Genomic DNA, 24,549 nt, shown 5'->3' with positions numbered 1-24,549 from the left:
TGTGTCAAACCCACACCAATTTCATAAACTTCGACCAAAGGGTGAGCAAAAGAGAAACCACAGAAGAAATATATCTTCCCTGCTATTCCTCTTCCTTTCAGAAACATAAACAACAACAATAAATTTACCACTTATTCATTTCTTGGGCTTTCTTAAAAAAACATTTAAAAATATCTGTCAACTTGGCATGTGCCTGACCCCTGTTGGGCTCTAATGACTTTCAAAGGCTCCCAGGGAAAAGCAGAGTCATCCAAGAGTGCAGAGCTAAGAGGAAAAAATCTCATCTGCCCCAGTTTTTGCATCTCGTAATACTTACATACCATGTGAAATTACATGATGAGATGTTTTTTGAAAGTATATCAGTCAGGGACTTACCTGGTGGCACAGTAGTTAAGAATCCACCTGCCAATGCAGGGGACACGGGTTCCAGCCCTGGTCCGGGAAGGTCCCACATGCCACGGAGCAGCTAAGCCCGTGCACCACAGCTACTGAGGCTGCGCTCTAGAGCCTGCAAGCCACAACTAATGAGCCCGTGTGCCTACAGCTACTGAAGCCCGCACACCTAGAGCCCATGCACCGCACCAAAGAGTAGCCCCTGCTCGCCGCAATTAGAGAAAGCCCGCACACAGCAATGAAGACCCAACACAGCCATAAATAAATAAATTTATTTTTTTAAAAAAGTATATCAAGTCAGTCCCTCAAGAGATTAATAGAGGTACAGTGTTTCATAAAGAATTCGAGTTCCCTGTACATAACTTTGATGCTAACTTTTCCAATATGTCACATGAATGTGAATGGACAACCCCAAGTATTTAGATTCACTCACTGTAGTAAGTGGTAATTAACCTCACTGAGTTTATATATGAAAGATTAAGCTGTCATTCTAACTGATGTGAGCCATAACAAATGAAAATCATTAACTCTTTGCTATCAAATTGTTGTGGCTTTTTCTCTGCTGATTTTAAAGAATATCCAAGCTAAATTATGTCCTGAGGGGCTTAATTTTCAGACTCAGTTTCCTAAATCTATATCTTCCTTTGGATTTTGGGAAATTTTCCAAACTAATGTTAATAAAGATTTACGAAATCCTTGGAGGAAGACTTCTTCTAACCATGAAACCAATAGTTAAATTACCAGGATTAAAAGTAAGTTTTCATAAAAATAGAACTACCATATGACCCGGCAATCCCACTACTGGGCATATACCATGAGAAAACCATAATTCAAAAAGAGACATGTACCACAATGTACATTGCAGCACTATTTACAATAGCCAGGTCATGGAAGCAACCTAACAGGTGAATGGATAAAGAAGATGTGGCACATATATACCATGGAATATTACTCAGCCATAAAAAGAAAGGAAATTGAGTTATTTGTAGTGAGGTGGATGGACCTAGAGTCTGTTATACAGAGTGAAGTAAGTCAGAACGAGAAAAACAAATACTAACAAATACTATATATATATATGCTAACACATATATATGGAATCTAAAAAAAAAAAAGGTTCTGATGAACCTAGGGGCAGGACAGGAATAAAGACGCAGATGTAGAGAATGGACTTGAGGACATGGGGAGGGGGAAGGGTAAGCTGGGACGAAGTGAGAGAGTGGCATTGACATATATACACTACCAAATGTAAAATAGATAGCCAGTGGGAAGCAGCAGCATAGCACAGGGAGATCAGCTCGGTGCTTTGTGACGACCTAGAGGGGTGGGATAGGGAGGGTGGGAGGGAGGCACAAGACAGAGGGGATATGGGGATATATGTATATGTATAGCTGATTCACTTTGTTATACAGCAGAAACTAGCACAACATTGTAAAGCAATTACAAGATGTTAAAAAAAAAAGTTTTCATTTAAAAACATGTGCCCATGAAAGAATTACTTCAAGGTATATTTTAGAAACCCAAGCATATGTAAACATAGTGGTCTTCCATAGTCTTACAGACACTCTGAATGTTTGTCAACTAAATGAATGGATTGACAAGAAAGCAGCACTGAGAGAGCTATAATGCCAGTTTCTTATAACCGCACAACTTTAAAGCCACATCCCAAAGATGAGCCACTTAATGACACAAGTGTTACACCTTGATATCAAGGGCAGGACTATGCATCGAGAGGAGCCAGAGTTTGAGTTAGTTAGACCCCATTAAGGAGAGGATAGTGTGGACAGCCACCTCCCCTGGGAAATAGCTAACGCAACGACAAATGTTTTCATGTTTGCTACATTGAATAGTGTATTGAATGCAAGAGAGACATTGGATGCAATGCCTCTGCTGGAAACATGACCTTTTTTTCAAGGTCTGTGATAGGAGACTGCCTTCTACGTAAAATCGTCTTGTAACATGTTGCTTCTAGTACTTGGAACTCAAACGCATGGAGTCAATACTAGTTTTCCCCTAGAGATCTTCATCCTGTAGAGCCTGAAGCCCTACATAGGGGTTCTATATAGCAGGAGCTACTCTCAGCTGCCTTTGATAATTCAGGGAGCCACGCTACTAAAATCTCAATGTGAGTACAAATTACCTGAGAATCTTTTTAACATTCAGGGTCTGATTCTTTAGGTCCAGATGGGGCCTGAGACTCTGTACTGCTAACCAGCTCCTAGGTGATGTTGATGATTACTGGCCCATGGTTCACACTTCGGGCATCAAGCTCATAGGAGGTGGATTTCTAAGTAGTTAGAATAAGCAAATATAGTGTGATAGAAGAGCACCAGATCTTGACTCAGAACACTAGTTATGGAAATATGATGAGTCACTTGACTTTTCTGAATCCAAATTTTTCTCATTAGAAAAATGAGTATAATAGGACAGTAATACCTGCTGCCTGGGATTGCTGTGGGAATTAAATTAATGATGTTATGTGAAAATTGACCAGAGCATTTGGTACATATTCATTGTTGAATAAATGATTGTTGACCCTACGTAGTAAAAACATAAGCGCACAGTTCAGTATTGGTAACTCATAAAGTTGGGGGACCCTGAGGCTGTGTGCCCTCCGTAGTTCCAGTGGTTCTATTCTTCATTCCACCTCTTTTGCCAATTACAATGTCTAGCATTTAGCAAGTGGTCAGTGTATGTGGAATTGTATTGATGGCAAAGTTGATCACTGCCAGCGTACATTTTTGGCTTCAGGGATACTGATATCAGGCTAATGACACAGTGTTTCCCCATGACACTAACAGGAAAGAGAACTTTCGCCCAAAATAGTGGTAACAACTTTGAAGCCTTGAGTTCTCTTTAAATAAAAAATGTAATCACTGGGGGCTTCCCTGGTGGCGCAGTGGTTGAGAGTCTGCCTGCCGATGCAGGGGACACGGGTTCGGGCCCTGGTCCGGGAAGATCCCACATGCCGCGGAGTGGCTGGGCCCATGAGCCATGGCCACTGAGCCTGCACGTCCAGACCCTGTGCTCCGCAACGGGAGGGGCCACGACAGTGTGAGAGGCCCACGTACCGCAGGAAAAAAAAAAAATGTAATCACTGGAAGAAGACTAAAATGAAGATCATCAGCCCGATTTTTAATAAAAATATGAGGATAAAAGAGCTGATCATTCTTTGCCAGCCAGTAGTCACAGTATCTTCTAACTTCACAAATTATGTGTAAAAGGTATCTCTCTTGATAGAAAAGCAAAGATGAACGTGGGAAGTTTGGCTGGCTTGTTGCTGATAGGTGGCTCAGACCCCATTAGGAGCCAGCCTGCAGAGGTGCAGTTAGTACTGCAGGGGTTCAAACCATCCTCCACATGGTTGAAAACTGGCTCCCATGCCACCCAGGTCATGTGCCCAAAATTGCTCCTGTGAAGGTCAAACTTTCTGCTTAATAAACTTGTACATTTTTAAATAAAACTCTCAAGAGCACACAGCGAGAAATGGAAGGTAGAGAAATCAGTGAATAACCTGCAGTGTCATTTATATCTTAACATCTCTTTCCATTGAGAATTCAGAGACAGAAACTTATTAGCACCCGGAGGAAGTCTAATGTAATTCATTTGCAGTAAAATCAGAGTGAATCCGTTAATCTTTGCTAAAAGAAATGAGATTTTCAAGTCTAATCAGAGGGTTTAAAGTTTTATTAAAAGGTGTTCTTTTTTACTCTCTTATAACCTATAGGTCTCAGGAGAAAAAGGAAGAGGCTATCATCTTACTGAAAGATTCCATTAAATATGGTCCCGAGTTTGCAGATGCATATTCAAGCTTAGCTTCATTACTGGCTGAGCAGGTAATTGTTACCATTTAGTTTCACATAATATTTTTAAATGTTTCTGTTGAATATATAAATTAATATTACACAGATTTTTATATGTATCATTTAACTTGTAAGCTCATATTAGACAACTGATCTCTATGTCAGTTTTCTTCTTGATAGAAATTACAAACCTAGTTTTCTCACTCCAGTATTCTTTGTGTATGTAGGTGGCCTCTAGACAAAGATGGTCCATTATATAGGCCCTTGCTATATTCTCCATCACTTTGGGACAAAATCTAACAAGAACAATACATGGTATTTTCTGGTTTTATTACTACTCACTTATATTTTTCTGGGGAATTGCTAATGGTCTAAGATCTCTGAACTCATTCTGGAACCAATTACCAATAATCTTATAGATCCTATGTCTTATAACTGTTAGAAGATCACAGAGTCTTGTAGGACAGGCTCCTAAGAGAGAACATTTCTCACGGCGTAAAGCAGAGGGGTATTTTGATTCCCCCTCATTCTTCTCACTATGTCTAAACCATTTGTTTTGGTGTCCTGGATGCATGCCCCCTGCTGTGGGGAAAACAAATATAAGTTGTCTTCTCTAAATTGACGATATAGTTTCGTTGACACACGTAAGTGCCCACAATAGAAGGTAGATTCTGCTATGCACACAATAGCCAGATTGTTTTTAAAATTAAACTTAGCACCTTTGAAAGATGCCCTGCAGCATTGGCTTAAATATAATGAATGATTTGATGCTGCATGTCAGGTACAGAGGGGTGCAATTTGCGTTTCCAAAACTTTGGAGGTTTCACCAGGAAACAAAATTAGGACACTCAATGAATATTTAAGTGTCAGAAATGATAAGTCTAGTTGTCTTGCTCTAATATTCTCCATATAGTGTAGGTGGGCTTTAGACAGAAGCCTGTGTCTGTAGTGGATGATTTTTTTTTTTTTTTTTTTTTTTTTTTGCGGTACGCGGGCCTCTCACTGCTGTGGCCTCTCCCGTTGCGGAGCACAGGCTCCGGACGCGCAGGCTCAGCGGCCATGGCTCACAGGCCCAGCTGCTCCGCGGCATGTGGGATCTTCCCGGACCAGGGCCCGAACCCGTGTCCCCTGCATCGGCAGGCGGACTCTAAACCACCGCGCCACCAGGGATGCCCTGTAGTGGATGATTTTAATACCTGTTTTAGCACAATGTTTAAGCTGAAGTGATGATCGCCGTGTTCTGTGGTATACACGGCAGTCCTCAGCTGCCTTTGGCTTGTGTTGAAGCAGACACAGTGGGAGTTTCCCGAAGAAAAGATTGATTCCATCATTATTCTCTTTTCTCACCTCATCCCGGCTCCTTCATTTTCATAGGAAGACCCTCCCTGCCTCTGCCTGGTTGGGTGTCTTGCAGCTACTCAGACAAGCCGCACACAAGGTTAGGGCCTTTGCACTAACTGTGCCGTTTGCCTGCAACACTGTTCTGCCAGACGTCAGAGTTCCTTCCTCGCCTCATGCTGGTTTCTGCCCACATAGTTCCGTATCAGGGGGCTGTCCGTGATTACCCTTTCAGAATAACTCCCTCACTGCCCCACATGTTTCTCCGTCTCCTGGCCCTGGCTGACTTCTCTCCAGAGCATTTATCACCATCTAACATACATCTATTTGCCTGTGATCTTTCTCCCACCACTAGAATATTTCCGTGAGCCAGTCTCCATGAGAATGGCTGTCTCTTTTACTCAAGGCTCTCCCCCCATGTCTGTCACGTTGTATGCAAGCAGTAAATACTGAGTGAATAAATGAATGGATATGAACTGAAGACCATGTAGCTCCTGCAATCCAGTACGTGATCTAGATTTTACTTGTATTTGAAGTAGGGCTGGGCATGTGGGCCACCATGCTGTTTCATAACGGAACTGCGCCTCACGTCGTGCCCTTGTCCTTCGCTGAGCGACAGTGTGAGGACAGCCAGGTGAAACTACTCCTTCTAACTGCAGGGTTGGGGCGGGGTTGAGGCCAACACCTGTTACATGGTTCACTGGCTTCTGAATGAGGACTCGAGGGAGAAATTTCTGTCATGTCTCAGTATTAGGAACGGCCAGCCTTCTCCTGAATTACACGTTTTTTGCTTTATTTTTAATCTAATGCATGAAGGATCTTACAAATGCTAAAAAAATCAATTCTAGTTTTGTCCCCCTTGGGCCCACCTCCGACTAACCGCCACCTGGATGGGATAGGCTGCTTTTCTGTGTGCACTGCTTGTACTCGGTTTATCATTTTTCTTAATAATTTATTTTATTCAATTTGTGCTCTATATTTTTGAAAGCTGCCTCCGTTTCTCTGTAAGTGAATAAATAAAGCATTGCATTGAGTTCCCAGTCATATATTTTTTCACAACTTGGCGGGACAGATAGTGAACACTGAAGCACTCTTCTTGATGCAAATTACCCTGAAGATAAATGACAAAGTCACTCACCTAATACCAGTGACGACATGGTGTGTTGTTTTGGGGGAGCTCTTTACAGACATTCACACAGTTCCATCTTCCTATAGTGCCGTCTTTTCTTTCTCTCCTTCTAAATCATCCTCATATTTCAAGATTCAGTTCAACTTTCACGTCCTCCGCCAACACTCATCCACCTCCCCATCGCATGGGAGTTGTTAGATTTTCCTCGGAGCTCCTGTGACATCTTTGGGAACATGCATCAGCTCACAAACCAATCATATATTTTTATTTCTTGAATTAACATCTGAACTATAGTTTGAACAGTTTGTCAGGTTTATTTTTCCTCACAAGACTGCAAGTTTTATAAGAAAAGCCTTGTCTTCCTTGTATGCCTGTTCCTTCTCTAGGGCTCAGGGTACTTCACTGCATAAAGCAGGCGGGTATTCATACAGCATCTCTGGACTTAATGCACTTTGGAGGTCAGTTCCCCTGTACTGTGCTTTTAGGAGCATTTGACAGTGAACAGGGCGGCAGCCTGATTGTAGACCCCACTTCATAGTACAGACTATGTACAGACCCCGCTTCCTTGCCTGTACAGACTCTGGTGAGGAGTGCTTTACCTCTCTGAGCCTCAGTTTCCAAATCTGAAAATTGATAGCTATATGGATCTAACATTTTAAGAGTGTCTAAAACTATCCCTGTAACACCAAGTGCTAATGAATATTTTCATGAATAACTTAAGGCTCCACTTGAATTAGTGCTATGGTTTCTATACAAATAAAGCATTAACATGTTAATATTGTGAAAAGCAATTTGTGTTAGTAAATACTGTATCCAAAAGTTTCAAGTTGTATTCCTTTTCTAAATTGACGAACTCCAAATTCATGAAAAGTTACTTTTTTTTGTTTGTTTAATTAATTTATTTATTTATTTTTGACTACTTCGAGTCTTCATTGCTGAGCGCAGGCTTTTCACTAGTTGCAGCACCCAGGCTTCTCGTGGTGGTGGCTTCTCTTGTTGCAGAGCACGGGCTCTAGTCGCGTGGGCTTCAGTAGTTATGGCACGCAGCCTCAGTAGTTGTGGCGCACGGGCTTAGTTGCTCCGTGGCATGTGGGCTCTTCCCGGACCACGGCTCAAACCCGTGTCCCCTGCATTGGCAGATGGATTCTTAACCACTGTGCCACCAGGGAAGCCCTAAAACAATACTTTGAATCATTTCCTAATGATAGATTCCTAGAAGTTGAATTCCCATATCAAAGAGTATCAGCATTTCATGACTTTTGAGATGTGTTACTAAACTGCTTTCTAAAAGAGTGGTACCAATACGCTGTGCCACCAGCAGTGTGCAGCCTCTAAGTCTTGAATGTTAGCGGAACATTTAAATGGAAATAGCATGTGGACAGATGACAGTGGGAGAGATCAGGACTAAAGATAGACTTAGGACTTCAAATAAATGAGTCCATATTATGAGTAGGTAATCCCTCCGAGGGGAAAATGAAGAGTAGTGTGGGGAGGAAAACCTTCAAGAATTTTTAACCTTCTCATTTTGTAGATAAAAATATGAGGTGCACAGAATTAAGTACTGCTCAAGGTCATACAGATAACTAGTGTCAGGACCAAGACTGGAGCCTGGTAACTCGATTCCTTCCCCACTGCTCTTTCACTGTATGATGCTGGGGTCCCATGACTGGACTGTGGTAATGGGGCTGTAGTTAACAAGGTTAGGTATACAAGGGGCCAGGTGGGAGGGGGGAAGAAAAATGATAGAGGAAACTTCGTAACATGAGTTGTCATAGATGTTAGATACATAAAAGGATCCAGAATAAATTTGCCCCTCTGTGTCTACTGCAGCATAGAAGTCAAGAAGACAGGACAGAAAATAAACTCTTAGATTTGAAGCCCGGATGGTCTCTGGCTTACTAGCCTCTTTTGGTTTTCTATTAGCATTCAGAACTGGCTGTACTCCAACTTCACAGATAGGATTGTAAACATTTACAAGCCCACCATCATTTTTAACTAGCCTACTCTTGCCATAGATTATATAGCTTGCATTACACTAGCAGTAAAGGAAATGAAGTTAACATAATGACTTGATCCACTGTACATTATTGCTAGCCCCAGGTTTATAGCCTATTGGAAAACTCAATTAATTAATTTGATAACACTTAAAATATTTTTCTTTTATATATTTTGGGATATGACTTCACCTGATACAAGAATGAAAAGAAAATTGGAACAGTAAAATATAAGTTAGAAGTATAGATCAAAAATAAGAGAGGTCCACGGTCAGTGTCTCTTCTTTGACAAGTGCCGTCTTTTGGGTAGATTCAGGCACATATACCATTGCATTTGTGGTCAGGTCACCTTGCGCTGAACCCTACCGTAATAATTTATTGATTAAATTATTCAGCACATATTTATTGAACATTTAGGTATCACCAAGTATTAGAAATTGCTGAAGTAGCAAGGTATGGGCCTCAACTCATGGAACTTAGAGTCTAAAAGGTAAGGATACTCTTAAGTGAAGAATTACCACCCTTTCCCCAATGTCTAACCCAGTTGTGACAAAAGGGCAAAGAGAGAATAGAGTACCAGTGAGAATGTTATAGGGACCTAACCTAATACAGGGAGCAGTGAGCGCTGGCCAAAGAGTGATATTTAGTCTGATACCTTAAGAACTTATAGATATCAACAAGATTAAAATTATTAGGAAAAGCTTTCTGGCTACAGGAATTAGATCACCTGAGGGCTGTCGGATGGGGAACAGTACGATCCCTTCCTCTTATGGGAGGAAATTCATGTGCCTGAAAGTGCAGAGAATGAGGACAAAAGGGCATGAGAAGAGTTTGGAGATGGAGAAAGCTGCAATTCTATGTAAATTTAGCTTCCCCTCACTCTTCCTGGTCTCTGGACAGTGTGACACAGCTGTGGTCTCTTACACTTGTCATAGTGTTTGCTCTTTAGCTTTTATTTTATGATTCTTGGCATTTCTTCTTTAAAGTGATCATTTCTTTCTTTCTTAAATTGTCACAGGGTGATATGGATCACAGTCTGCTGGGCGATGAGAAAATTCAGGATTAGAAATACCTAACATGTCCTTGGTGAGGAGGAATGCCAAGTTAATTGATTCATTGCAGTTGAATGAGAAAGAGAATTAGACTTCAAATGTTGGCGGCACATTTCTCGTAAACGTCCATGTCAATGACTGATGGGGGAAGAACTGTTTTGTAAGGAAAGTAAAAGCAAAGGAAAGGATGAGAAAGCAGGCATCTTTGCTTTATGTTTTGAGCCGCTGTGTCTTAAAGAGTTGCTTAGCAAAGTCACTGACATGAGTTTAAACATTCAGTTGTCCTGCACTTCCCAGGTTTGTAATAGTCATTTGGCTAATGGGGAGATACACGATAGCTCTGCGTGCTCGTATCATTGGCCAGAGTGAAAGTACTTATGGAAAGCAGCTCAGACGCATGGCCATGATGTCAGAGCACAACCTTCCAGCCCCATCTCTGTAGGTCCTTCACCACTTTGGAACATCACACCCTATATCTGCCATACAGTAAGAACACATGTTACAAGCCATTCATTACGCCAGTGGTTCACAAAGGGTTGACCGGGCACGCCTGAGGTCCAAGAAGGCCTGTGCAGTTTTTATAATACTAACAAGTAATTTGCCTTTTTTTACTCTCATTCTCTCCCCAGTGTACAGTGGTTCTTTAGAGGCTATGTGATATATTCACAGTCATGAAAAGAGTATGAAAATATTCTCCCCTTTCCAACTAAATGTCTGTGTGAGACCAGGTTTCTTCACATACTTCAACTAAAAAACGTAGAGAAACAGATTAGTACAAAAATAGATACAAGAACCCAGCTGTCTTCTATCAAGCCAGACATTTAAAAGACTTGGAAAAATAGAAAATGATGCCACTATTCTCACTAATTCTTTTGGCTTTGGAAAATATAGTTATTTTCTTATTATTGTGTTATGTTTGTTTATTATTCTAAATAAATAATAAATATTAGTTTATTTATTAGTTTATTAAATTAAAATTTCTCAGCTTCATTCCTGTTATGGTACACATTGATAGATGTAGACCACATAAACAAAGCTCTTTGGGGTCCTCAGTACATTTTAGAGTGTAAACCAAGAAGTTTGAAGATTGCTGCATTGAGCCCATGTCCCTTTGTCCTCCTGGTTGCTGCAACTTGAACTATAAGAAATCTTTTCCAAGTGTATCAGTTGGCCCAAGAGAATAAATGACAGTCAAACGTCCTTTTTCAGATCTACTTTTCACTTTCTCTTCCTTGAGGTAAAAAACATGCCATATCGGTAATTACAGCATGTAAAACGTGGAGATGTTGATGGTGTTTTCTCTATCCCGCGAGGCCCATTTCATGTCCACCCCACTGAAAATGCTTTTGAGCCTTGGAGGGAAGCCCACGGCTGCGTGCTGCCCATTTTTAACCATTGCCCTCGAAGGCCAATTTCATGCTGAGACAGCGGTTGGTTGGGGACTCTGGTGACAGTATTATTTGTCAGAACCGTTCTCTGGGTCACAAGCATTTTTAATTAAAGTTGTCCTATAAATAGCTCATATTCATTTCCTCTGGATCTCACAAATCAGTAGAGACTGGGAGTGATCCGCTTAGGTCAGGACATCTAGCCAGATGAGGTAAATGAAATTGAACTTGAGGGATTAAGGATACTCCTTTTTAAGATAAATGCATTGCCCTTCCAGAGAAGGTGGAATTTGTTTTAAATAAACATCTAGAAGGTATTTTTCTCCTGCAGTGGTGGTCCCTTTCATTTTTTAATAAGTGGAGTTAATCATTCTTTGAAATTTACAGTCAAATGAAAGGACAAGAAAGATAGACATTGAAAACATTTGTCATAGAGCCAGAGTCTTGAGGCTGTCCTTGGGGGTTACCGAAGGTATGGGATGTGATTCCTTGCTCTAGACATGGATGGTCTTTTAAATCCCATTACTTCTTTGGACTTTGAAAATTGCATTCCTGTGGAGACCCAGCTCATAAACCCCAAAATGGGTTTTAGATGAAAAAGGTGATCTCTTTGCCTATTCTGGAGCAACAAGAATGTGGGGAAAAGGTAAAATTAAGTCAGGTATAAGAGTAATTGCACTTGAAAACTGTGATATCTGACTTTAGCAAGTTAGAACGTGAGGACGTCAATTTTAATCCTTTCAGGAAAAACACCTTTCAACTCTCCCACAGTTTGGTTATAAGGATGTTTTAAAGATCTCAAGTAGCTGCAGATTTTTTTCATGCATATCTTCGTATTACACAGCTGCTGGTGTTAATGGTAGCCAGTGTTTCCAGGCATTTGGTTTATGACAGTTGTAAAGAATCTGTCTATATAAACACCAGTCTGGGTATCACTCCTGGTTGCCTTCCAGGAAACTTGTGCTTCTCCTTCTGTGACACTGTCACCGTATATCACAGTGTCTCCTTGCCTGAATCCCTCTCCGTTGTCTTTGTGGGCAGGATTGTCTGTCTCACCCACTCTTCTGTCTCCATTATATACTTGACATGTGGGAGGTCCTATTACTTATACCACTGGGAGATAGATGCCAAAGACATGGGGCTGAAAAAAACAAAATACATCTATTTAAGGAGCCCAAAGACAAATGAACTAAGGAATACAACTCAATGTGAGCAGTGTAGTAAAGAGGTAAATACAGATGCTCTAGAGCTCAGGTGCCCTGGCCTTGTTACTGAGGCCACGTCAGACATCACAACCCTGTCCACGTGGCATTTTAGCCTACAGTTTCAAACTCCTTTCCCATCAAATCTCTTTAGTTAACTCCATATGAGAAAAAAAATAACTAACTTGGGTGTTCTTCCTTTTAATTTTTCTTAATCATCTTCTGATATGGAGGTCAATAAACAATTTCTTAGAGGCAACCAGAAAAAAAAAAATACCCTGGCTAATCCTAAACTAGTTAATCAGTTCCTAAAAATCTTGAGTTTCTTGTGTTACCATTTGACCAGTGTTAGTTAGTGTTTGACACTAATGCCATCTGTTTTTAAATGTGCTCGTGAAATACTACTCCTAGTAGTAGTAATAAGAGTAGAGGCTGGGCTTCCCTGGTGGCGCAGTGGTTGAGAGTCCGCCTGCCAATGCAGGGGACACGGGTTCGTGCCCCGGTCCGGGAAGATCCCACATGCCACGGAGCGGCTGGGCCCATGAGCCATGGCCGCTGAGCCTGCGCGTCCAGAGCCTGTGCTCTGCAATGGGAGTGGCCACAACAGTGAGAGGCCCGCGTACCGCAAAAAAAAAAAAGAATAGAGGCTAACATGGCAAAGTGCTGACTGTTTGCTAGGCATTGTTCTCAGGGCTTCACCTGTTTTAATCCATTTAATCCTCAGAACAACCCTCTGAAATAGGTACTATTTTTATCCCTTTGTTACACTTGGGTACATAGAGGGGAAGTAAGGTCACAGGGACAGTAAATGGTGGGGTTGGGATTCCAATCCACGTAGCCAAGCATTGGCAGCCCAATTCTTTTTTTTTTAATTTTATTAAAGTATAGTTGATTTATAATGTTGTGTTAATTTCTGCTGTACAGTTATACATATATATATACATTCTTTTTTTATATATTCTTTTCCATTATGGTTTATCATAGGACATTGAGTATAGTTCTCTGTGCTCTACAGTAAGACCTTGTTTATCCATCCTGTATACAATAGTTTGCCTCTGCTGATCCCAAACTCCCATTCCTTCCCTTCCCTACCCCCTCCCCCTGCCTTGGCAGCCAAAAGTCTGTTCTCAATGTCTGTGAGTCTGTTTCTGTTTTGTAGTTTTGTTCATTTGTGTTGTATTTTAGATTCCACATACAAGTGATATCATATGGTGTTTGTCTTTCTCTTTCTGACTTACTTCCCTTGGTATAATAATCTCTAGGTCCATCCATGTTGCTGTAAATGGCATTATTCCATTCTTTTTGAAGGCTGAGTAATATTCCATTATATATTTTATATATATATATATTATATATATATATACACACACTACATCTTCTTTATCCATTCATCTGTTGATGGGCATTTTGGTTGTTTCCATGTCTTGGCTATTGTAAATAGTGCTGCTATGAACATAGGGGTGCATGTATCTTTTTTTTTTAATAAAGTTATTTATTTTATTTATTTATTTTTGGCTGCATTGGGTCTTCATTGCTGCACGCGGGCTTTCTCTAGCTGTGGCGAGTGGGGGCTACTCTTCATTGTGGTGCACGGGCTTCTCATTCCTTCTCTTGTTGCAGAGCATGGGCTCTAGGCGTGCAGGTTTCAGTAGTTGTGGCACACAGTCTCAGTAGTTGTGGCTCGCGGGCTCTAGAGTGCAGGCTTAGTAGTTGTGGCACACAGGCTTAGTTGCTCGGCGGCATGTGTGATCTTCCCAGACCAGGGCTTGAACCCACATCCCCTGCACTGGCAGATGGATTCTTAACCACTGCACCACAAGGGAAGCCCCAGCATGTATCTTTTTGAATTATAGTTTTGTCTGGATATATGCCCAGGAGTGGGATTGCTGGATCATATGGCAGCTCTATTTTTAGTTTTATGAGGAACCTCCATACAGCAGCCCAATTCTTAATTACTATGCCATGCTTTCTATAGCAATTACAGAAAACATGTGCTGAATGAATGCGTAAATGAATAAATATGCAACGGTACTCTCTATTACTTCGATTGGAGTCTTAGGTAATTTGTGTCTTGCCTGTCTCCATTTAAAACACACGCATGCACACTCACCAATTTGCTAGTTCTACAGTGGGTGATACCTTCAGAAAGTTTTTCTTTTCTTCAGTAGATTGAAAGAAGACATTTTGAGATTTTTCATTCATCTCTAATTTTCTTTTGAGTTTGACAGTTTGTTGAGCTTGGCAACTGGAAAACACACTTTTAGAAACATGGAAATCCATTTTTGCTGGACTATGGATTTGTAATTCAAATAAGAGAAATTTGCCAAATTCAAAGCACACTTTGTTCCCTAAATGGTACTTAAATATGTGGATTTGAAGAGATGGCATTGGTCATTCCACAGAGAGTCAAGTGTCTTCGCCTTTCTGAGTCAAATCAGATTTAGGCTTCTTGGCTTATTGCTAAGCACTCAGGGCATTTTTATTCAGAAGCTCAAGGTGTCAGGTCTGAGAAAAATGATGCTGTACATTCTCTTTTCATGTGTCTGGTTGAATGCTTAGTAGTAGTAACTTCTGATAAAATTATGGACGGTGTCCATGATCAGCGCACATGAAAGGAAAAGTTGCTTTGTGATTTATGCCAAACCATTGCCTTTCACCTGACCTTCATAGCAGTACTAGGAAACTAGGAAATGGTTTACTTGTGAGTAATTGTTAGAACCTGGGTGATTTCATTTCATTTGATTCATTAATTAGGCGTTACCTTATACATTGTAAAAGAAAGTGTGACATGACAATCTCAGATGTTTGTGGAAAATGTGCCTAAATATGAATTCAGAATAATTGAAGTGTGTTAAAGTGGATTGTTAGAGTAGAAGACCAAAGCAACTAGAAAAAGATCCACTGAGGCTGTGGCAATTGATCTGGGCCTTGCCACAAAGGGAGGAGTTGGAGGTGTGCCTTTGAGGGGCCCTATATTCCTGTTGGAGGGAACAGCTCAGAGGTGGAAAGGGCGGGGTGATAAGGGAAGTAACAAATGGTTTGGTGGACTACAGAAATATTTAGAGTAAAGAAAGGATAAGGCAAACCCCTCCCATAATCAGCATCAGCCTCCCCTCCCACTTCCTTCCCAAAAACCTCCCCAAATAAATCATACAATATAGGTAAGAGAGCTAGCTATGCAAATGCAGCTGTGTCAAATAGCCAGGCCTCCCTATCTCCCAGTAAGATTGCCACCTCGGAAGGCATTCCTATATGAATGGATCACACGTATTTTCGTCCAGAGAGTTACTGGGATGGAGGGCATCCCATTCAAATATCCATTTTGAGGCTTTTTCCAACTGTAGGGCAAATCCTTCCAGATACTGCTTCTTAGTAAACATCAGCTGGTTTGCGCTGAAGGAGCTAAACACTAGTGTGAGTCTTTGGTATGTGTGCAGTTGGCACTGACTTTAATTCAAAGTACATAGTGTTTGGACTTCCCTGGTGGTGCAGTGGTTGAGAGTCCGCCTGCCGATGCAGGGGACATGGGTTCGTGCCCCGGTCTGGGAAGATTCCACGTGCCGCGGAGCACTTGGGCCCGTGAGCCATGGCCACTGAGCCTGCGTGGCCGGAGCCTGTGCTCCGCAACGGGAGAGGCCACAACAGTGAGAGCCCCGCGTACTGCAAAAAAAAAAAAGTACATAGTGTTTGATCTTGGCCCCTGTTGCATAACAGATGCTCAGTAAATTATTTTCTGCTCTTCCCACTTCCATTATTCAGTTTATTGTTGATTTTTTTAAAAAACTTTCTCATGTATTTTTCTTTTTTCTCTTTTAAAGGAGAGGTTTAAGGAAGCTGAGGAAATATACCAGGCTGGAATAAAGAACTGCCCAGATAACTCAGACTTACACAACAACTATGGAGTTTTCCTAGTTGATACTGGTAAGCGAGATTAAAGAGAACCTGTTCTGTGGAGATGAGATAATATTATCTGTCAAGCTAAATGGCCACCACCCAATAATGCCTCAAAAGTAGAACTCACTGGGCTTGGCAGGAAGCTCACACCGTTGACAGTCACATTGTACTTTGGGGCTGTCATTTCTCTAAATCTTCAAGCTCAATTCAGTAAAATCTGCCGGTTCTTATAATCAGATTGCTAAGAAAATGTCCCCAGGTGGCAGGAAGTGGCCTTGATGATTTAATGAGCAACAGTCTCCTTTGAATAGCATTTATACAAGTTTATAAATCTATGATGATGAACTGTTCTCTACAATGATGCAGAACCTGCCTCTGAATCTATTTACTGGCAGATGGTAAATACTTTTCTACAGCCGATTAAAAAGTCTTAAATTGTTTCATTGTTCTTTATGTGATACATACTATAGAAAATGTACCATTATAATTGATAGAGTACCCTTATAGGACAGGTGCTATATAAAATACACTTTACCTTATTTAATGTAAAACTTTACTGGACAGGAATTCTGTTTTCTTGATGGTTTGTACCCTACATACTGTTGGCATGTTATGAATACTTGTAAAGAATGAAAAGATGCTTGAATTTAATACAAAAACACTGCTTTGTTCTCGTTGACTATTAGACTACCTGCCCTGTAATAAAATTCGATTTTAATTATTCTGTCCATATGAAATGCTCAAAAGGGTTTTTATTTTCTGGGATATTTGAAGCCCTTCTGTTTCTTAGGACATAAATTTACATTCTGATACACCTAGGAAACATCCCTTATTTTCACACGTAAAATTGTTTCTTAGTGCCACCTGCTGGTTCTTTGGCAACATAATAATAAATTAGGTATCAAAGATTAAAAACAAACAAAAAATTGAAGAGACCACCTGTTGGCCTGATCTAGCCCTCTTCCTTCTGCTTCACCAACAAAATATCCCACCCCAACTCCCAACCCCCCAAAATCTCACTGACCACCCTCTATATTTTCCTACCACTCCCAGTGTATTCTGCTTTTATACTACTGAAATTCTCCCTATCATGACCTATACATAGACCTCTACGTACGTAGTCTTTTTTGGCACCTCCTAGTCAAACTTGCATTCAAAGAAGGTAGACTTGAGAAGATGTCTGTGTGGATAATAAACATTCCGTTGCCATGTAGAGCTTCAGACTTGTCCACAATTCATTCACTCACATATAATTTCACTAGGAAGCTTCTTTGGGGAACCTTATCATACTAGAGAGACTTGATGGTAGTTCTGACCTTTATTCTCACTTCCCCTGGGATTTTTGTCAAGTTTCTTAATGTTTTTGCACTTTAGAGCCTGTATCTGTAAAGTGATATTTTTTTTTAATATCTTTTAAATCCCAAGAGGCAACTAAGTGCTATCAAAAGGCAGCTAAATAGGATCAAAATACCTGCAAAAAATCATGAGATCATTTAATTAGTGTTTTAAAATATACAATGCATTGCACAAATGCAAGGTGATATTATTTTTATTTTTAAAGTCCCATTCAATAAATACCCTCTAAACAAAGATGTATGATTTAAAAACAGATTTTCAAAATACAGAAGACGCCTGCTTATTTGAAGCAGTGCCTCAATCACTAGGTTGTGGTATAGTAATTGTGACAGACCCTCAGAAATTACTTCAGGACAGTTTTCTTTCTATAACAGCCCATTCCACTTTTTGTATAATGAGAAGCAACAATATCTTACATAAATGCCAATCACTGATAATCTCAAAACACCATATTGACTAAGGCAATGGCCAGAAACCAGTTTGACTAAAATAATAGATTTAATAAAAGAAACAGGTTTTAGTTTTTACTGCTTTTTTACTACTAATTTCTTTGGAAGTGAAAATGAATAGTGAAATGGTCCAAAGTTAGGCAGTGGCAAGGAGAAGCCAAAATGTGAGCTAATTTACAAACTGAATAATTGGTGGTATGGCTGTAGGAAAAAAAGATCATCAGAAGAGAAATTAAAGAGGCCATGTGTTTAGGGACTTTCCTGGTGGCACAGTGCTTAAGAATCAGCCTGACAGTGCAGGGGACATGGGTTTGATCCCTGATCCGGGAAGATCCCACGTGCCGTGGAGCGACTAAGTCCGTGCACCACAACTACTGAGCCCGTGCTCTAGAGCCCATGAGCCACAACTACTGAGCCCGCGCTCCTAGAGCCCGTGCTCCGCAACCAGAAGCCACCGCAATGTGAAACCCGTGCACCGCAACCAGGGAAAGCCCGTGTGCAGAAACAAAGACCCAATGCAGCCAAAAAAAAAAAAAAAGTCTGTGTGTTTTATAATTAAGGCATGTTCTGCTCTTACCAACCTACCACCTGTTGATTACAGGCTCTCCAGAGAAGGCAGTGACCCATTACCAACAGGCCATCAGACTTAGCCCGAGCCATCATGTAGCCATGGTGAACCTGGGGAGACTCTACAGGTCACTGGGAGACAACAGTGTGGCTGAAGAATGGTACAAACGGTAAAGTTCCTGTTTTTCACTTTGTAAGTCATCCTAAGACCTCTGCAATTGGCCATCAAATTCTTAGTTATTTGGAACAGATGCTCTCAGAATACTAGCAAATTTTGCCAATGCAGGCAATACAGATTCTCCTCTCCAAAGAGAACAGTACAATAAATGGCACTTTGGGGATAAATGATATCCCAGTTAATGACTCTTTTGCCTGCCGGTTAAAGCATAGTGCTAAACCAAGGTTGGAATTTAATTCCCATTTTAGTTAGTCCATTGTTTTCTGTTGAAGCTAAGGACTACAACCCAAACCACAAATAGAAATTTTGAAAACGGATCTAGATGAAAAACTGTGCATACATCAAAACAAGTCTATCACCATAAATGGAAAAGATCCTTGGGGCTCAGTTTACGTATTGGTGGGTCACTAGAGACATACTTATAGTCAGAGGCTGGCACTGTGATCTGTTTTTAACATTCTTCTTGATATAAAAACAACGACCATGTGGGAGCAGAGTCTCAAACCGTGTACAGTGGTCCCTAAATCTAAGTTTCAACCTTTGGAGATGTACCTGTTAGAAGAAAATTGTCCATTTGTTTTCTCAAAATTCAGCGCCTTGCAGGTGACACGCAAAGCTGAGATATTATCACCGCTGGGAGCTCTATATTACAACACTGGCAGATATGAAGAGGCTTTGCAGATTTACCGGGAAGCTGCATCCCTTCAGCCTTCCCAAAGGGAACTCCGCCTGGCACTGGTGAGCAGATGGACAAAAGAAAGGAAATGGAGTAGGAAATAGACTCATGGCATGCAATACAGGGAGCTGTAGTCAGTATGCCTCAAAACGGGAACTAGAACACTATACTATATCCATTTAATGAATATTCATATAACCAATGTTACAGCCATTCACCAAACACATGGACCCTAAAAACACTATTAAGTTTTTGTTTTGAAATAATTTCAAACTTATAAAAATTTGCAAGAATTTTAAATAACTCCCATATACTCTTTCACCCAGATTGATGAATTTTTAGCACTTTGATGCATTTGTTTATCATCCTCTCATGTATGTATGTATGTGTGTATGTACACATATGTATGTGCATATTTAGGTATGTGTATGTGCATGTACATATTATTAATACATGATATTTTGTCTTGAGCCATCTGAGAATTAGAGATCTCATCCCCTTTATTTCTAAATACTTCAGCAAATAGTTCCTAAGAACAAGGACATTGTCTAACCTAACCACAGTACAACTATCAAATTCAGGAAAATTAATATCAACAATATTTTGGATCATTACTCTTCCTTTCCCTTAGATTTTCAGTGAAACAAACTTGTTATCTTGTTATAAGCACAGTGTTCTATTGAAACCATAGGAAAAAATTTCTCTTGACATAGTCAACTTTTTTAAAAAGGCCCAAGTCACTGAATGGCTTTGATGTTCCTGCCATTCACACACAAATGCAGGCACATGCCTAAATAAACAAACAAACAACATGAACTGTGGTAAGTCAGTCTTCTCTGTGAGTCACAAAGCGATTCTGAGCACTTTTGTGGGAAGTGTTTCCTGAATGCTTTATTTGATAAAGAGTGCTTTATTTGATAAGGTGATAGCCAAGTACCTTCTAAGCCAAAGTCACTGTGGTTTCGCAGGCTCAGGTCTTGGCCGTGATGGGTCAGACAAAAGAAGCTGAAAAGATGACCAATCACATTGTGTCAGAGGAGACTGGGTGCCTTGAATGCTATCGCCTGTTGTCTGCCATCCACAGCAAGCAGGAGCAGCACGACAAGGTAGAGAGGACACTGTTTGGAGTCGTTTGGGTTCACAGGTAGAAAATGGGGTGCACCTGAATGACCCCCCAGCCCGCACGCTCACAAGGCCGAGCAGTCTTGAACATCGTCAGTTGTCAGAGCTTATCTTCTGGGCACTTTTCAGATACCTGCTTGATTCCTAAGATGTCCCCTCGAGACGCTATTTTCTTGGTTCATCCTTGGTCTGAAGATTTTATGTGGTATTATCTCAGTTTGTTTTCAGCTAACTCGATAATGATAAACACTAACATTTGTATGCTTTATCATTTTCCATGTTCCCTCAAAGATATTTTATAGACTCTTTATAACAACCCTTTAAGGCAGGTCAGTGGCCCTGTGTTGCAACTGTACTGTTTATCTCCATTTTAAAAGTCACATGACCAGTAAATACATGAACTGATTCAACAAAATATTTATTGAATGCCTGCTATATGCCAGACACTGTGGTGGGCAGTGGGAATAAAGTGGTGTGAGGAAAAAAAAAACATTGCCCTTGTCCTTGTGGAGTTTACAGTCGAAGAGGAGACAGAGATTGAGCAAGTAATCACAAAACCAGTGCGGAATTATAGCTGTGCCCAGTGATGTTGTGAAGAGCAGCATGGTCCCTAATGAGCATGTAATCAGGGGACCCGAGTGGTCTGGGTGGTTCTGTTCCCTGCAGAGTGATATGAAGTTGAGGACTGAGTGATGAATAGGAGTTATTAAGCAAAAAGGAGCAGTGAATAGCGTTCCAGGCAAGAAAAAGCACATGCAAAGGCCCTATGTCAACAGTAAATGGCCTGTCTGAGGAATGGGCGTGAGGGAGCAGGGCGCCTGTGAGATGTAGCCACCAAGGTTGCTGGGGACTCAACCCCAAGGCTTGGGACCAGGGCAAGGGTTTTGTTCCTTTTCCTGGAAGAAGCTTTGGGGTCTTAAGGAAAAGAGCAACATATCAGATCTGTGCTTTGAAGAGCTCTCTGGCTGCAGGGGGTGGGCCAGTAGGTGCTGGGGGCAGAGTGAGCACCAGGGCCCTAAAAGGAGGCTGTTGGAATGGTCCAGTTGGACACATGGCCAGGGCAACACAACTGACCTCAGATCTTGTTTTCTTTCAATGAGATCACACGGCCTTCCTGAAAAGTGATCGGGGACATTTCATTGTCACTCATGTGAATAGGAAACCTGGAGTATAGGGAAATTATTTGGTCAGGGCTGTTTTATTCCTTGATGAGAACATCAGAGAAAATGAAAAACGTGTTCTGATTGTCACTCACCACGCTAGCTAATACATAGGAAACAAAAACTATAGATGTTATCGTTTAACTTAGTTTTTCTGTATCTAACCTACATTTATTGTGTCTTAATTTCTAAACTGTACAGGCACTTGATGCTATAGACAAGGCTCTGAAGCTGAAACCAAAGGACCCAAAAGTTGTATCTGAACTTTTTTTCACAAAAGGAAATCAACTAAGAGAGCAGAACCTTCTTGACAAAGCTTTTGAGGTATAAAGACTTAATAAAATTGTTATTAAATTCATGGATTAAAATTAATACTCCCTCAATCTTTAATGAAGCATATACATTAAAAGCTAAGATCGTTGCCATGTTTTGTGGAGTGAATTTTCTGATTAATTGACATAATAAGTTTAATTTTTTATAATTGAGCCTCTGGTTTTTGGCTATTAGGAGTTCCACAATACCTCTGCATTATTTTCTGAATTATCGCTTTGAACCTGATGTTTAAAGCATTCTGCATTTTGCCCTCAAACCAGCTTCCCTCTCTCTCTCTCCTCCCCTCGTTCACTCTTTTTCTCTCTGTTTGCCTTCAGTAACCCTCTATTTCAGCTGGACTAGTGCCTGAAGAGCTTTGGCGTTCCACACATCCTGTAACATTGTGCCCACACCACCCCAATCCCCTGCAGATTCCCACTCATCTACCAACACAGGCCTGTGTCCTCCCTCAGGAAGCCCTCCAGACCATCCTTTCTCCCAGTGACCTTGTTTCCTCTGAACTCCTAAAACACTATCTCTACCAGTCATTTGAAAGTGTCTTTTTTTTTTTATACAGAAGGTTCTTATTAGTCATCAATTTTATACACATCAGTGTATACATGTCAATCCCAATCGCCCAATTCATCACACCAGCACTCCCAGCCTTCCGCTGCTTTCCCCCCTTGGTGTCCATACGTTTGCTCTCTACGTTTGTGTCTCAATTTCTGCCCTACAAACCGGTTCATCTGTACCATTTTTCTAGGTTCCACATATATGCATTAATATACGATATTTGTTTTTCTCTTTCTGCCTTACTTCACTCTGTATGACAGTCTCTAGATCCATCCACGTCTCAATAAATGACCCAATTTCATTCCTTTTTATGGCTGAGTAATATTCCATTGTCTATACGTACCACAACTTCTTTATCCATTCGTCTGTCGATGGGCATTTAGGTTGCTTCCATGACCTGGCTATTGTAAATAGTGCTGCAATGAACATTGGGGTGCATGTGTCTTTTTGAATTATGGTTTTCTCTGGGTATATGCCCAGCAGTGGGATTGCTGGATCATATGGTAATTCTATTTTTAGTTTTTTAAGGAACCTCCTTACTGTTCTCCATAGTAGCTGTATCAATTTACATTCCCACCAACAGTGCAAGAAGGTACCCTTTTCTCCACACCCTCTCCAGCATTTGTTTGTAGATTTTCTGATGATGCCCATTCTAACTGGTGTGAGGTGATACCTCATTGTAGTTTTGATTTGCATTTCTCTAATAATTAGTGATGTAGAGCAGCTTTTCATATGTTTCTTGGCCATCTGTATGTCTTCTTTGGAGAAATGTCTATTTAGATCTTCTGCCCATTTTTGGATTGGGTTGTTTGTTTTTTTTAATATTGAGCTGCATGAGCTGTTTATATATGTTGGAGATTAATCCTTTGTCCGTTCATTTGCTTGCAAATATTTTCTCCCATTCTGAGGTTGTCTTTTCATCTTGTTTATTGTTCCTTTGCTGTGCCAAAGCTTTGAAGTTTTATTAGGTCCCATTTGTTTATTTTTCTTTTTATTTCCATTACTCTAGGAGGTGGATCAAAAAAGATCTTGCTGTGATTTATGTCAAAGAGTGTTCTTCCTATGTTTTCCTCTAAGAGTTTTATAGTGTCCGGTCTTTTAGGCCTTTAATCCATTTTGAGTTTATTTTTGTGTATGGTGTTAAGGAGTGTTCTAATTTCATTCTTTTACGTGTAGCTGTCCAGTTGTCCCAGCACCACTCATTGAAGAGACTGTCTTTTCTCCACTGTATATCCTTGCCTCCTCAGTCATAGATTAGTTGACCATATGTGTGTGGGTTTACCTCTGGGCTTTCTGTTTTGTTCCATTGATCTATGTTTCTGTTTTTGTGCCAGTACCATATTGTCTTCATTACTGTAGCTTTGTAGTATAGTCTGAAGTCACGAAGTCTGATTCCTCCAGCAGTTTTTTTCCCTCAAGACTGCTTTGGCTATTTGGGGTCTTTTGTGTCTCATTACAAATTTTAAGATTTTTTGTCTAGCTCCATAAAAAATGCCATTGGTAATATGATTGAGATTGCATTGAATCTGTAGATTGCTTTGGGTAGTATAGTCATTTTCACAATATTGATTCTTCCAATCCAAGAACATGGTATATCTCTCCATCTGTTGATATCATCTTTAATTTCTTTCATCAGTGTCTTATAGTTTTCTTTTCCCTCTTAGAACTGCTTTTGCTGAATCCCATAGGTTTTGGATTGTCATGTTTTTATTGTCATTTGTCTCTAGGTATTTTTTGATTTCCTGTTTAATTTCTTCAGTGATCTCTTAGTTATTTAGTAGCATATTCTTTAGCCTCCATGTGTTTATGTTTTTTACATTTTTCTCCCTGTAATTCATTTCTAATCTCATAGCATTGTGGTCAGAAATGATGCTTGATATGATTTCAATTTTCTTAAGTTTTCCAAGGCTTGATTTGTGACCCAAGATGTGATCTATCCTGAAGAATGTTCCATGTGCACTTGAGA

The 24,549-nt window shown here is 40.5% G+C and overlaps 1 protein-coding gene across 4 annotated transcripts in view; it reads left to right on the top strand.

The window, feature by feature from the left end:
• The window catches only part of TMTC1 (transmembrane O-mannosyltransferase targeting cadherins 1), a 261,523-nt gene that overhangs the window by 227,350 nt on the left and 9,624 nt on the right, over positions 1-24,549 (top strand). For 3 of the 4 annotated variants that reach the window (XM_024733261.1, XM_024733259.1, XM_024733257.1), the window contains 6 exons: positions 4,118-4,226; positions 16,115-16,217; positions 18,597-18,732; positions 19,334-19,478; positions 20,385-20,522; positions 21,900-22,022. In XM_024733261.1, the coding sequence (XP_024589029.1) occupies positions 4,118-4,226; positions 16,115-16,217; positions 18,597-18,732; positions 19,334-19,478; positions 20,385-20,522; positions 21,900-22,022 (754 nt within the window). The remainder of the gene's footprint in view (positions 1-4,117; positions 4,227-16,114; positions 16,218-18,596; positions 18,733-19,333; positions 19,479-20,384; positions 20,523-21,899; positions 22,023-24,549) is intronic. The other variant, XM_024733260.1, reaches the window with a different exon arrangement.

This window comes from Neophocaena asiaeorientalis, unplaced genomic scaffold (assembly GCF_003031525.2).
Source record: "Neophocaena asiaeorientalis asiaeorientalis breed wild unplaced genomic scaffold, Neophocaena_asiaeorientalis_V1.1 scaffold150, whole genome shotgun sequence".
Classification (NCBI taxonomy): domain Eukaryota; kingdom Metazoa; phylum Chordata; class Mammalia; order Artiodactyla; family Phocoenidae; genus Neophocaena; species Neophocaena asiaeorientalis.
This window is presented reverse-complemented; position numbering and strand designations above follow the sequence as displayed.